General features: G+C 40.9%; 1 protein-coding gene across 1 annotated transcript in view; it reads right to left on the reverse strand.

Annotated features, from left to right (window-relative positions):
- Positions 1-13,508, reverse strand: part of snx29 (sorting nexin 29) — a 591,176-nt gene that overhangs the window by 540,777 nt on the left and 36,891 nt on the right. The window contains exon 4 of the mRNA XM_078240877.1: positions 12,658-12,782. Coding sequence (XP_078097003.1) covers positions 12,658-12,782 — 125 coding nt within the window. The remainder of the gene's footprint in view (positions 1-12,657; positions 12,783-13,508) is intronic.

Here is a 13,508-nt window from a genome sequence, read left to right on the forward strand (position 1 = left end):
AGTCAACCAAATTCAGTCCATTTGAATTGATTTTGGTCATGAGGTAAGAGGACCACTTAAATTGATTAAGGAGAAATTGGTGAGTGAGCATTCTGAGGCTACATTATTGGACTGTCAAATTTTAGGGGAAGGTTGAACAGTGGGTGAATTGACTCAACAACATTTAAAAGTAGCATAGCATGTGATGAAACAAGCAGATAAGAAATCAAAAATTCATAGTTTTGCTAGTGGGGACAAAGTCTTATCTTAATATTGCTACCAGTGGTAGGTGAACCTTTAAAAGCAAGGTTTCGTGAGCCTTATCAAATTGAAAGGAAATTGAGTGAGGTGAATTATTTGACAAGAACACCAGATAGAAGGAAAACTCAGAGTGCGTCGTGTGAATATACTTAAAAGGTATTTTGATAGAGAAGGAGGATGTTTCAGTGGTTATAACTCAGAGTGAAGACTTGAATCCAGATGACTCTGAATTTGACATTTCACAAATTAAATTGGATAACAAGGACATTATTAAAAATTGGATAAATTATTGAGTTACCTTCCAGAGGAAAACCAAACTGACCTGAAAAAGTTCTTAATATCACATGGACAAGTATGTGGGAATACACTGGGATGTACTAAGATAACTGGGAGTGAGATAGTTGTAGAAAGTGCTGTTCCAACTAAACACCTTCCTTGCAAGCATGAGCTTTTCAAGTTGGCACAGGTTCAAACGGAGAAGCTGATGTTTACTCAATCAGAGATGCAGCAGCCGAAAGTCTCGATCAATCAGGCAAAACTGGTGGAGGTGGAGAAGGAGAACAAGTTAATGGACAATGATGTGAACAAAGAAAGTGAGCAGGTGTGGAGACAGATACAAGTCAAATTGTTTTGGAACATGTTCCTGAGTTGTTTAAATTGCCTGAACATAAATTGAAGGACTGTCAAAGACAGCACATCATCTATGTAAAGAAAAGTGTGATCGCAAAAAGGAGACTGAGGAGTGTAAGTATTGTACTACTGCGGATCAAAGGAAAGGACAAGGTGAGATCAGACTATTTGCCAAAATTGTACCATCATCTAAAATGAACTGCTGGCATAATGATTCTGTATAGTGTGCAGAGAGGTAGATGCCTAGTGAAATGACACTGTACACTGGTGTTCGAATACCTTATGGTGGTTTTCGCAGCAGCCTAACTGCCACAGTGACCTTTGGAACCATGGTCGAAGTGGGTTCTGACACCAAGAAAGACAATCTGCCATGTGTCTTTTGCCAAAGAGTGTGCAGAAAGTGATGATGCAGATCCAGAGCAAACAAAGGAGTCAAATTATTTGGCAGAGGAGACGCTGAGGCCAATGACCAAGAAAAGGGACAGAGATAAAATTACCTTTCTGAATGGCCCTGACTATGTATAATGTGTTATCTTGCTAATCCTGCCTAGTTCTGTCAGGCCATTACCAGAGCTAAATTTATCATCGTAACAACAAACTGAGTTTGTACATAGAATCAAAGCAGTATTAAGGACTGAAGTATTTATTTTTATTTCTATTTCTAGGAATACATTGATCCAGTGCTATCGTGCTTTTTCTACTATTTCATATGATGACCAAGAAAACAGCATTTTTTTTTTGCTTGCATTTTATTTCTCCTCTGGCGAATAGCTCCTGATAGCTGCAAAATTCAACTTTTGCGAATAACAGATGAAGTAGCTGAAAAACATGCTCAATGATGTCTGTGAAAGGCCTGGACCAAATTAGTTGCCATGGTTCATTTTAATTATGATTGAAGGGCTAATGCTACAGAGAACTGTTTATCTTCTTATTGCAGAAGATACGGAGGCATGGGATTGAGGGTGATTTTGCAGTTTGGATCAGGAATTGGCTAGCTGTAAGAAGACAGAGGGTGGTGGTTGATGGGAAATGTTCATCCTGGAGTTCAGTTACTAGTGGTGTACCGCAAGGATCTGTTTTGGGGCCACTGTTGTTTGTCATTTTTATAAATGACCTGGATGAGGGCGTAGAAGGATGGGTTAGTAAATTTGCGGATGACACTAAAGTCGGTGGAGTTGTGGACAGTGCGGCAGGTTGTTGCAGGTTACAGAGGGACATAGATAAGCTGCAGTGCTGGGCTGAGAGGTGGCAAATGGAGTTCAATGCGGAAAAGTGTGAGGTGATTCACTTTGGAAGGAGTAACAGGATTGCAGAGTACTGGGTTAATGGTAAGATACTTGGTAGTGTGGATGAACAGAGATCTCGGTGTCCATGTGCATTGATCCCTGAAAGTTGGCACCCAGGTTGTTAGGGTTGTTAAGAAGGCGTACGGAGTGTTAGCTTTTATTGGTAGGGGGATTGAGTTTCAGAGCCAGGAGGTCATGTTGCAGCTGTACAAAACTCTGGTGCGGCTGCACTTGGAGTATTGCGTACAGTTCTGGTCACCGCGTTATAGGAAGGATGTGGAAGCATTGGAAAGAGTGCAGAGGAGATTTACCAGGATGTTGCCTGGTATGGTGGGAAGGTCTTATGAGGAAAGGCTGAGGGACTTGAGGTTGTTTTCGTTAGAGAGAAGAAGGTTAAGAGGTGACTTAATAGAGGCATACAAGATGATCAGAGGATTAGATAGGGTGGATAGCGAAAGCCTTTTTCCTCTGATGGTGATAGCTAGCACGAGGGGACATAGCTTTAAATTGAGGGGTGATAGATAAAGGACAGATGTCAGAGGTAGGTTCTTCACTCAGAGAGTAGTAAGGGCGTGGAATGCCCTGCCTGCAGCAGTAGTGGACTCGCCAACATTAAGGGCATTTAAATGGTCTTTGGATAAACATATGGATGATATTGGAATAGTGTAGGTTAGATGGGCTTTAGATTGGTTTCACTGGTCGGCGCAACATCGAGGGCCGAATGGCCTGTACTGTGCTGTAATGTTCTATGTTCTATGAAGGTGAATTTTGGAGAGGAAGCAGTTTGTCACGAATGTGATAACTGAAGGAGGAATGTCCGATGGTGGAAGATAAGGACTGGAATGGACTATATTACTATTAAGTTTGCATATTTTTATTTTGTAAAATGTATGTGTATTTATTGTAGAGTACTAGTAATGTGAAGCTGAAAGGGTTTGAAAAATAAAACCATCTTTGAAGGCTGACGGTTCATTTTTTTTCTTGGGGGTGGGGGAGGTGTGACGTTAGTGTACCTTGAAGGGTTTTTTAAAAAATCATGCTTTCTGCAGCTTTCACAGCTTCAGTGATGTCATTGTTGCTGGCTTGACTGGAAATGTCCTTTTATTGCTACTTAAGTGGCTTAAATGGGGCTGTTTCTGTTTACTCTGGGATTATTTTCACAATCCGACATTATTAGGTGGACGGTCATCTGTTTTTGGACAGTTATTTTTCAGTTTGGAGCTACAGGTTTGAGTTTTTTGTTTTAGAAGGGGCAGCAAGCTAAAAAGAAGCGTTTCCCCCTCTCTCCCTGTTGTTTTGAAAATTCTGTTGGTTAGTTGTAAACAAGATGTTGTTTTCCTGAAGGATAAAAATCTGCTGTTATTGGGGGCTGGACCAGAGTGTCTCTGGTGTTTTGGGAAGTTGTCTTGTCTTCAAACTGTTCGGAGTGAATCCAGAGAAATGCAGACTTCAACCAAAGGACTCAATTTCCATTATCACGTAGATAGTAGACTTTGCTGTATTGAACCTGTTTAAAGGGTTTTGTCTATGGCAAGGGTTTTGGTTTAATTGCAACACATTAGATAGCTTTGTTAAGGGCTATACATTATAGTGGCTGTTTTGTTTCTTGTTTGTAATTGGTAAAGGTTCTTGCTAATTTTCTTACTATACATGTTGACTATATTCTTAAATAAACTTTATTTGATAAAAGCTCCTTAGTGGGTCATTTGAATCATACCTGAAGTGAAACATCCCATGCTTATCCCAGCCAAATTCAAAATGCAAAACTTATGATTCAGGCGGGCTTCATAAAACACTTTGGAGATTCTAACCTGAACCATAACAGTTGCCATTAGCTTTACGCACTTTATATTCAGGAATATCAGCAGAAATTCACAATAATACAATCCCTACAGTGCAGAAGGCGGCCATTCAGCCCATCGAGTCTGCACTGACTCTCCAACAGGGCATCTTACCTCGGCCCTATCCTCATAGCTCCATGTATTTAACTCACTAATCCTCCAAACCTGCACATCTTGGGACTGTGGGAGGAAACTGGAGCACCAGGAGGAAACTCATGCACAGGGAGAACGTGCAAACTCCACACAGTCACCCAAGGCTGGACTTGAACCCAGGTCCCTGGCGTAAGGCAGCAGTGCTAACCACTGTGCTACCATGCCGCTCCATGACAACAGTCATGGCAAAAGCTTAAATGGAAATATTATGAGGTTTAAATTTCCATGAAGATTATCAGCGTCAACTGTGGTGTTGCAACTTCTGCAAACAGAATTGTGACAAGATGCATTTTTTGAGTTCTCTATCCAAAAGTAGGTCCCTGGTGATGATTTACCAAACCATAGCAAGTGACATGATTTTCTAAGACGGGTAGGGTGAAGAGGCAGGCCACAAATCCACCTCAGTCTCTACAGGGATGTTGGCATTAATCTGATCCAATGGAGCTAACCGGTCCTCTACAACAAACACACAGACATTCATTTTTATAATCAAAGGTTATTCATTTCCAAAACACTGAATAATCCAAAGAATTAATAATAAATAATTTTCTTTTAATTTAAAGAATAAAATCACTCAGTGGTATTACAAACATTCTTTCTTCGCTCATGGAAAGTGTGCCATGCAAGCAAGGCATGATATATAGTCCATGCTTCATTATCTTCAGTAAGAAGTCTCACAACACCAGGTTAAAGTCCAACAGGTTTATTTGGTAGCAAATACCATAAGCTTTCGGAGCTTGCTGCTCCTTCGTCAGATGGAGTGGTCTCTGTTCTCCAACAGTGCACAGACACAGAAATCAAGTTACAGAATACTAATTAGAATGCAAATCTCTACAGCCAGCCAGGTCTTAAAAGGTACAGATAATGTGGTTGGAGGGAACATTAAACACAGGTTAAAGAGATGTGTATTGTCTCCAGACATCTTTGGAGTCATGGTGAGCAATCACTGAAACAACTATATGATGACATCAACAAGTTCCATCCCACCATCAGACTCACCATGGACTACTCTCCGGAATCGATTGCATTCTTGGACACACGCATCTCCATTAAGGACGGTCGCCTCAGCACCTCACTGTACCGCAAGCCCACGGATAACCTCACGATGCTCCACTTCTCCAGCTTCCACCCTAAACACGTAAAAGAAGCCATCCCCTACGGACAAGCCCTCCAAATACACAGGATCTGCTCGGATGAGGAGGATCGCAACAGACACCTCCAGACGCTGAAAGATGCCCTCATAAGAACAGGATATGGCGCTAGACTCATCGATCAACAGTTCCGACGCGCCACAGCGAAAAACCGCACCGACCTCCTTAGAAGACAAACACGGGACACGGTGGACAGAGTACCCTTCGTCGTCCAGTACTTCCCCGGAGCGGAGAAGCTACGGCATCTCCTCCGGAGCCTTCAACATGTCATTGATGAAGACGAACATCTCGCCAAGGCCATCCCCACACTCCCACTTCTTGCCTTCAAACAACCACGCAACCTCAAACAGACCATTGTCCACAGCAAACTACCCAGCCTTCAGGAGAACAGTGACCATGACACCACACAACCCTGCCACAGCAACCTCTGCAAGACGTGCCGGATCATCGACACGGATGCCATCATCTCACGTGAGAACACCATCTACCAGGTACACGGTACATACTCTTGCAACTCGGCCAACGTTGTCTACCTGATACGCTGCAGGAAAGGATGTCCCGAGGCATGGTACATTGGGGAAACCATGCAGACGCTACGACAACGGATGATTGAACACCGCTCGACAATCACCAGGCAAGACTGTTCTCTTCCTGTGGGGGGGCACTTCAGCAGTCATGGGCATTCAGCCTTGGATCTTCAGGTAAGCGTTCTCCAAGGCGGCCTTCACGACACACGACAGCGCAGAGTCGCTGAGCAGAAACTGATAGCCAAGTTCCGCACACATGAGGACGGCCTAAACCGGGATATTGGATTTATGTCACATTATCAGCAACCCCCACAGCTTGCCCCTGGTCTTGCATAATCTCACCAGCTGTTCTGTCTGGAGACAATACACATCTCTTTAACCTGTGTTTAATGTTCCCTCCAACCACATTATCTGTACCTTTTAAGACCTGGCTGGCTGTAGAGATTTGCATTCTAATTAGTATTCTGTAACTTGATTTCTGTGTCTGTGCACTGTTGGAGAACAGAGACCACTCCATCTGATGAAGGAGCAGCAAGCTCCGAAAGCTTATGGTATTTGCTACCAAATAAACCTGTTGGACTTTAACCTGGTGTTGTGAGACTTCTTACTGTGCTTACCCCAGTCCAACGCCGGCATCTCCACATCATTATCTTCAGGCAGACGATAGAATAAGGTTCCTTCTCTAACGGACATTTGGGAACTATGGATTTTTATAACAATCCAGCAAGTGGGTAGCACACAAGTTATACAATTTGTCACGTGGTATTTGAATTGAACCTCTGGTTTACTAACCCAGTATTACAACTACTAGAATATTTAACTCATGGTGTTAAATAGAAGAAAAAGCATATAAAAATGCAAATAATAGCACAGATCTTGCAAAATGGGAAAAATACAAAGGACAGTCAGGGTAACAAAACAAATAAGAGTTACAAAAAAGGAATATGAAAAAAAACTTGCAAGGGATGTCAAAATAAAACTTTTTTTAAACAAATAAATTAGGAAAAAAAGGTAGTCAGGAGTAATATGGGACCCTTGAAAACTGATAAAGGTGATATTGGTGATGCAAATAAGGAAATGGCAGGCATATTGTTTGATTACGTTGCACCAGCATTTACCATGGAGGAAGAGGATAGCAGCCATTCCAAGGAAACTAATACTGCATCAAAGAAGGGGACTCACCAAAGTTAACATAAGCAAGACAACAATAATGGCACTAAAGGATGACAAATCCCCAAGTTCAGACTGCTTCCATTCCAAGGTTTGAAAGGAAGTAGATGAAAATATTGCAGGTGACCTTGCTATCACATTCCAAGTTCTCTCGATTCAGGAATCACTCCTTTATATTGCAAAATTTCACATACCACTCCATTAATTAGTAAGGAAACCTGGAAATTAGGAAAAGGTGGGTGAATATCTTGAAAATTTTCAGCCAGTGAAAGCCAGCATGGATTTATAAGAGGAGGTCATGCCTGATGAAGCTGATTGCATTTTATAAAAGCTGACTGAAGTAATTGTCAGGGTAAGTGCCTATGGGTGTTATCTGTATGCATTTGCTAAGTCCCTCAAGTTAAATGCCCATGGAATTGAAGGTAAATCATAGGCTGTTGACTGGATAGGAAATTGGTTGAGTGGAAGGAGACAGAGAGCCAGGACTTTGGACAGCTACTCCAATTGGGAAGATGTGATGCATGGCATCCGATGGATATCGGTGTTTGGATGTCAACTATTCATCGTTAACAATTTAGGTGATGCAATAAAAGGCCACATATCCAAACTTGATATAAAGATAAGCAAAATTGTAAGCAGTGGAAATTGAAATATAAGGTTACAAAGAGCTATTAACTTAGTGGGCAAAATTATGGCAAATAAATTTAAATGTAGGCAAATAGAAGATCACTTTGGACCTAAAAAGGATAGAACAAGGTGCTACCTAAATGGTGAAAATATAGAAACAGTGAAGGTCCAAAGAGTCATGGGGTTCATAGATAAATAAAAAGTCATGAATTGGTACAGAAAATAATCAAAAAGGCTAATGGAACACTGTTCTTTATATCTCGAGGACGAGGTTACCAGAGGGCAGAAGCCCTTGGTTTAGACCACACCTAGAGTACCGCAAGCAGCCTCACACTTTGGGAAAGATTTACAGCCTTTGGAGGGAGTGCTGTGTAGATTTACCAGATTGATACCTGGACTCCAGTGATTAAGTTACAAAGAAGGATTGCAATCCCTGAGAATTACAAGATCAAGATAAAAACAAATTATTTCCAATGTTTAGGGAGTCTATGGTTAAGGGATACATACAAATTGAAACAAGATATTTCGGGAATGAAACTAGGGAGCACTCTCCACACAAGATGCTGAAGGTTTGGCGCCACCTTCTAAAATTGACAGATGCAAGGTCAATTTTAATTTTGAACTAAGATTGATAGATTGTTATCCAGAGGTAGTAAGGGATGTGGGCAAAGATGAACATACAGAGTTAGGTCACAGATCAGCTGCAATCTAATTAAAAAGCAGATCAGACTAAAGGAGGTAATTGTCTACATCTGTTCTCAGTATAACTGAAACAAAAATGCATCTAGCACAGTTAACCACATGAAACAATGAAACGTCCAAACTACTTTGTTTCTCACTAATATCTTGAAATTCATTTTGTACCCAAATGTGCATTACGAACTCTTAAATGTCATCATCAGTCAAAACATATCTGCACTTGTGGGGGACGCAGACATACAAGTTGATGCAAAGATCAAATTAAACTATGGGCAACTGTCTTGATATTTCGGTGCATCTCATATTTCTCCAAAATTCAAGTATTTCCACTTTCAGACTGGCTTCAATCTATTATGTTAATGGAGCTCTATAATTTCCAAGTGAAAATCTGCTTCAGTCGTGGCCAATACAGGCAATAAGCAATTTATAGCAGCACTCAAATAAGGTGATCAAATGTCCAATTTGAGGCCTTATCAATCCCAAATCTTTAAATTGAACAAAATTATTGAGGACTTCGGAAAAGGGTTGTGTAATACTAGCCTTAATCATAAGATGGAGAGATGGTGATGGAGTAGCAATGTCATCCAACAAGTAATACAACAGCCCAGGCTAATGTTCTAGGGACATGAGTTCAAATCCCACCATGGCAGCTGATGGAATTTAAATTCAGTTAGTTAAATCTGCAATATAAAGCTAGTCTTGTATAATGACCATGCAACTCTCATCAACTGTCATAAAAACTCATCTTGTTTACTTATGCCCTTTAGGGAAGAAACCTGGCCACACGTCTTCAGATCCCCAGCTATATGGTGTTAACCGCCCTCTGAAGAGGCCAAGCGAGCCACTCAGTTCAGTTCAGGACAGCAATACCCACATCCCACAAAATGGATAAATAGAAAACTGGCTGGCAGTTAGGATTGGGATAAGAGGGAAATGTTTAGATTACTGAGAGATATTCCCCATAGACTTGGGTTTTTAGAAAGCATTCTTTCCGCTTGTATCACAGCTTGGAATGGCTCCTGCTCTGCCCAAGACCGCAAGAAACTACAAAAGGTCATGAATGTAGCCCAATCCATCACGCAAACCAGCCCCCCATCCATTGACTCTGTCTACACTTCCCGCTGCCTCAGCAAAGCAGCCAGCATAATTAAGGACCCCACGCACCCCGGACATTCTCTCCTCTACCCTCTTCCTTCGGGAAAAAGATACAAAAGTCTGAGGTCACGTACCAACTGACTCAAGGACAGCTTCTTCCCTGCTGCTGTCAGACTTTTGCATTAAGTTGATCTTTCTCTACACCCTAGCTATGACTGTAACACTACATTCTGCACTCTCTCGTTTCCTTCTCTATGAACGGTATGTTTTGTCTGTATAGTGCACAAGAAACAATACTTTTCACTATGTTAATACATGTGACAATAATAAATCAAATCAAAGGTTTTTTTTAAACCTAGATTTAGGAATAGAGTGAGCAATACAAAGTTATGTGAAAAAAATGAGCAGAAAATTGCAATATAGCAGACAGAACTACAGTGGATGTGGCTTCATTACAATTAAGTAATAATAAAGTTATCCTCTTTGGCCGTAAGTGTCAAATGGTTCATATATGTAAACAGCGAAATGGGGAAGCTGGGGAGAAGATGGGAGCAATGGTGAAGATGGATAAAGGGATTTTGGGAACCAAGTAGACAAAGTCATAAGCCAGCTCACAGACATACAAGGGACTCATAAAATATTGGGCTTCACATCAAGAATTAATTATTTGAAGAGACAATATAATACAACGGTATCATGCAGAAAAAGAAAGAAATTAAGAATAAAAAGACAGGTGTTTTGCCCCAAAAGAACTTATGTAACATGGCTTGAACATTTTCTCAATTCATTCCCTCATATTGGTATGTAAATTGTAAAATAAGTTAATGACCCAAGAAGATCATTGAATCTGTGGCACAACCTAGAATTAAGTCTACACAAAGGACTAATTTCAGCTCTATACCAGCATTTTAAAAATACCTCATGCCGTTAAGCCAGAAATCTCAATATTCATCAGAGGCAACAAGCTGACAAAGAAGGAAAAATCAGTCAAAGCCTTCACTCCCCACTTTGGTGTTCCTGTCTTAATATTGCCGTTCATTCATCAAGTTGCCTGCTGTTCTCTTCAGAAAATCCTAGTTCCCACTCCTGAACTAAAATGGTGCCTGCCATTCATAAGTCAGGGTGCATGACTGTACCTGCCCAGACAACCATCCCAAATGAAATCCCACCCAAGGTTAAAGAGGTGCAATTGAGATTTAAAGAAACAGTTGCAGCTCACAGCACTGTGTTGGTAGTTTTTTTTATTAGCTTTCTTATTAACATTTGTAAGCAAAATTAATTTGGACTTCATCACACTCGCGCCTGTATCAAAAAAATCTAATCTTTTTGGCTGAAATCTTTTGTTATTTAACATCTCCTGCCCTTCAACCTAACAGACTTTTTCTTTCATTATTCACCCCTCCCCCTCCCCATTACACTCCCTAGGAGCAGAGCAGAGGCAGTCAACAGCACCACAAATACAGCCCGGGGATCAGAGCATGGCCTTTCCTATCTGGGAGTGGAACAGAGGAGGTCACGAGTGCCACAGAGGCACAGTGCGCCATAAAATACAGGGAATAGAGCATGGTCTTTACTACTTGTGAGTGGAGCAGAGACATTCAGAAGCACTTTTCAAATTTGCTGATGACACCAACTTCGTGGGTCGGATCTCAAACAATGATGAGACGGAATACAAGAAAAAGATGGAGAATCTGATGAAATGGTGCAGCGACAATAATCTCTTCCTCAATGTCAGTAAAATAAAGGAGATAGTCATCAACTTCAGGAAGCGTAGTGGAGGACATGTCCCTGTCTACATCAGCAGGGGATGAAGTGGAATTGGTCAAGAGCTTCAGGTTCCTAGGTATCCAGATGACCAACAACCAGTCTTGGTCCCTCCAGGCCGCACTATAGTTAAGAAAACTCACCAACGCCTCTAATTTCTCAAAAGGATAAGGAAATTCGACATGTCTGCTACCACTCTCACCAATTTTTACAGATGCACCACAGAAAGCATCCTTTCCAGATACATCACAGCTTGGTATGCTTCCTGCTTTGACCAAGACCACAAGAAACTACAAAGGATTGTGAATATAGCACAGTCCATCACGCAAACCAGCCTCCCATCCATTGACTCTGTCTACACTTCATGCTGCCTCAGAAAAGCAGCCAGCATAATCAAGGGCCCCACACACGTTCTCTCTTCCACCTTCTTGTCAGGAAAAAGATACAAAAGTCTGAGATCACATACCAATTGACTCAAGAACAACTTGACACCTGCTGCCATCAGACTTCTGAACGGACCTGCCTCATTTTAAGTTGACCTTTGGGAGGCACAGTAGCACAGTGGTTAGCACTGCTGCTTCACAACTCCAGGGACCTGGGTTCGATTCCCGGCTTGGGTCACTTTCTGTGTGGAGTCTGCACGTTCTCCTCGTGTCTGCGTGGGTTTCCTCCGGGTGCTCCGGTTTCCTCCCACAGTCCAAAGATGTGTGGGTTAGGTTGTTTGGCCATGCGAAAATTGCCCTTAGTGTCCTGAGATGCATGGGTTAGAGGGATTAGCAGGTAAATATGTAGGGATATGGGGGTAGGGCCTGGGTGGGATTGTGGTCGGTGCAGACTCGATGGGCCAAATGGCCTCTTTCTGCACTTAGGGTTTCTATGGTTTCTCTACATCCTAGCTATGACTGTAACACTACATTCTGCACCGTCTCCTTTCCTTCACTCTATGAACGATATGCTTTGTCTGTGTAGCATGCAAGAAACAATACTTTTCACTGTATACCAATACATGTTACAATAATAAATCAAATCAGCCATGATCTTTTTGAATGGCAGAGCAGGCTTAAAGGGCCAAATGGCCTACTCTTGCTCCTAATTCATATGTCTGAATGTACCACCCCCCTACCTTCAGCATTGATGAAAGGTCATCACGACCCGAGGTGTTAGCTTTGTTTCTCTCCACAGGTGCTGCCTGACCTGCTGAATGTTTGCAGTGTTTTTGTTTCAGATTTCCAGCCTCAGCAGTATTTTGTTTTTGTATTAGTAAACAAATCTAATTCTGGCAAACCAAATTCTTGCTCAGAATAGTAAATGATTTGACAAATATTCATGGAGAGGTACATTCCGAAGTCTTAATAAAAACATTATATTCTAAAGCTAATATAGTCCATAATGACTGCAGTAATTCAATATTGAAAAATGTTTGGTTTACTAATGTAAAAAAAAATCTGCTGATCGCTTTTTATTTAATGATTACCTGTTTCAGTTTTATTGGCGAATCCTGCTGCCTGTTTAATAGCAGCTGCTGTAAGTGCTAATCCTCTGCTTCTCTTTAAGCCATGCTGTAACACAGTCTCAAACTGAGCACACAGACAGATCACCCTGTTAACAGAACAAATAAAATGCATGACAAAATACTTTGTTTACAGGCAATGCCTTTAGAAGTTCCACCTTTCTTGAATACCTGACATCAGTTAAAACTTGAGATACAAAAGTAATTTGCACAGAAATGTAATTCCTTGATAATTAGCTGAAAAGAAATCAATACAGATGTTTCAGAAAATATTTAAACAATTAGCCCAAATTCGAGTAGCTAACACAACACACTATTGTTACTCATGTATAAATTTCTGATGTTAAAAAGCACATAAAAATAAAAATGGTTTAAATTAATGTTAATTTATCTTCTGGAACTTCGAACAACATGCAAGGTATTTAATTGCACTTCATCAGGCTTACAACTACCTGCACCAAGCTAGCACTAAGGACATTTTAATGCTACACATTAAAGAGCTGCAAATATTCTCAACAAATAGAATCAGAAAATTATTTTCTGGTGTAGTCAACTAGAGACTGAAATTTAAAAATAGCATCATCTGCATGACATTAAGTTTCAAATCAAATTCATTTGATCTTCAAGCTTTCAGTTTGTTCTTTACAAAAGAATTATAATTTGTAATCCCAGCCACTTTTATTAATTTTTAGATCTCTGGTGCAGTAAGGTAACTAGATGTCACTATTTTGTGTATAAATATTCCAAAAAATAAATAAAATATAAAAAAGGAACGAACACGGTTTGGCACACAAAATTCTTGCCCCCCCCCCAAG

This window comes from Mustelus asterias, chromosome 23, assembly GCF_964213995.1.
Source record: "Mustelus asterias chromosome 23, sMusAst1.hap1.1, whole genome shotgun sequence".
Classification (NCBI taxonomy): domain Eukaryota; kingdom Metazoa; phylum Chordata; class Chondrichthyes; order Carcharhiniformes; family Triakidae; genus Mustelus; species Mustelus asterias.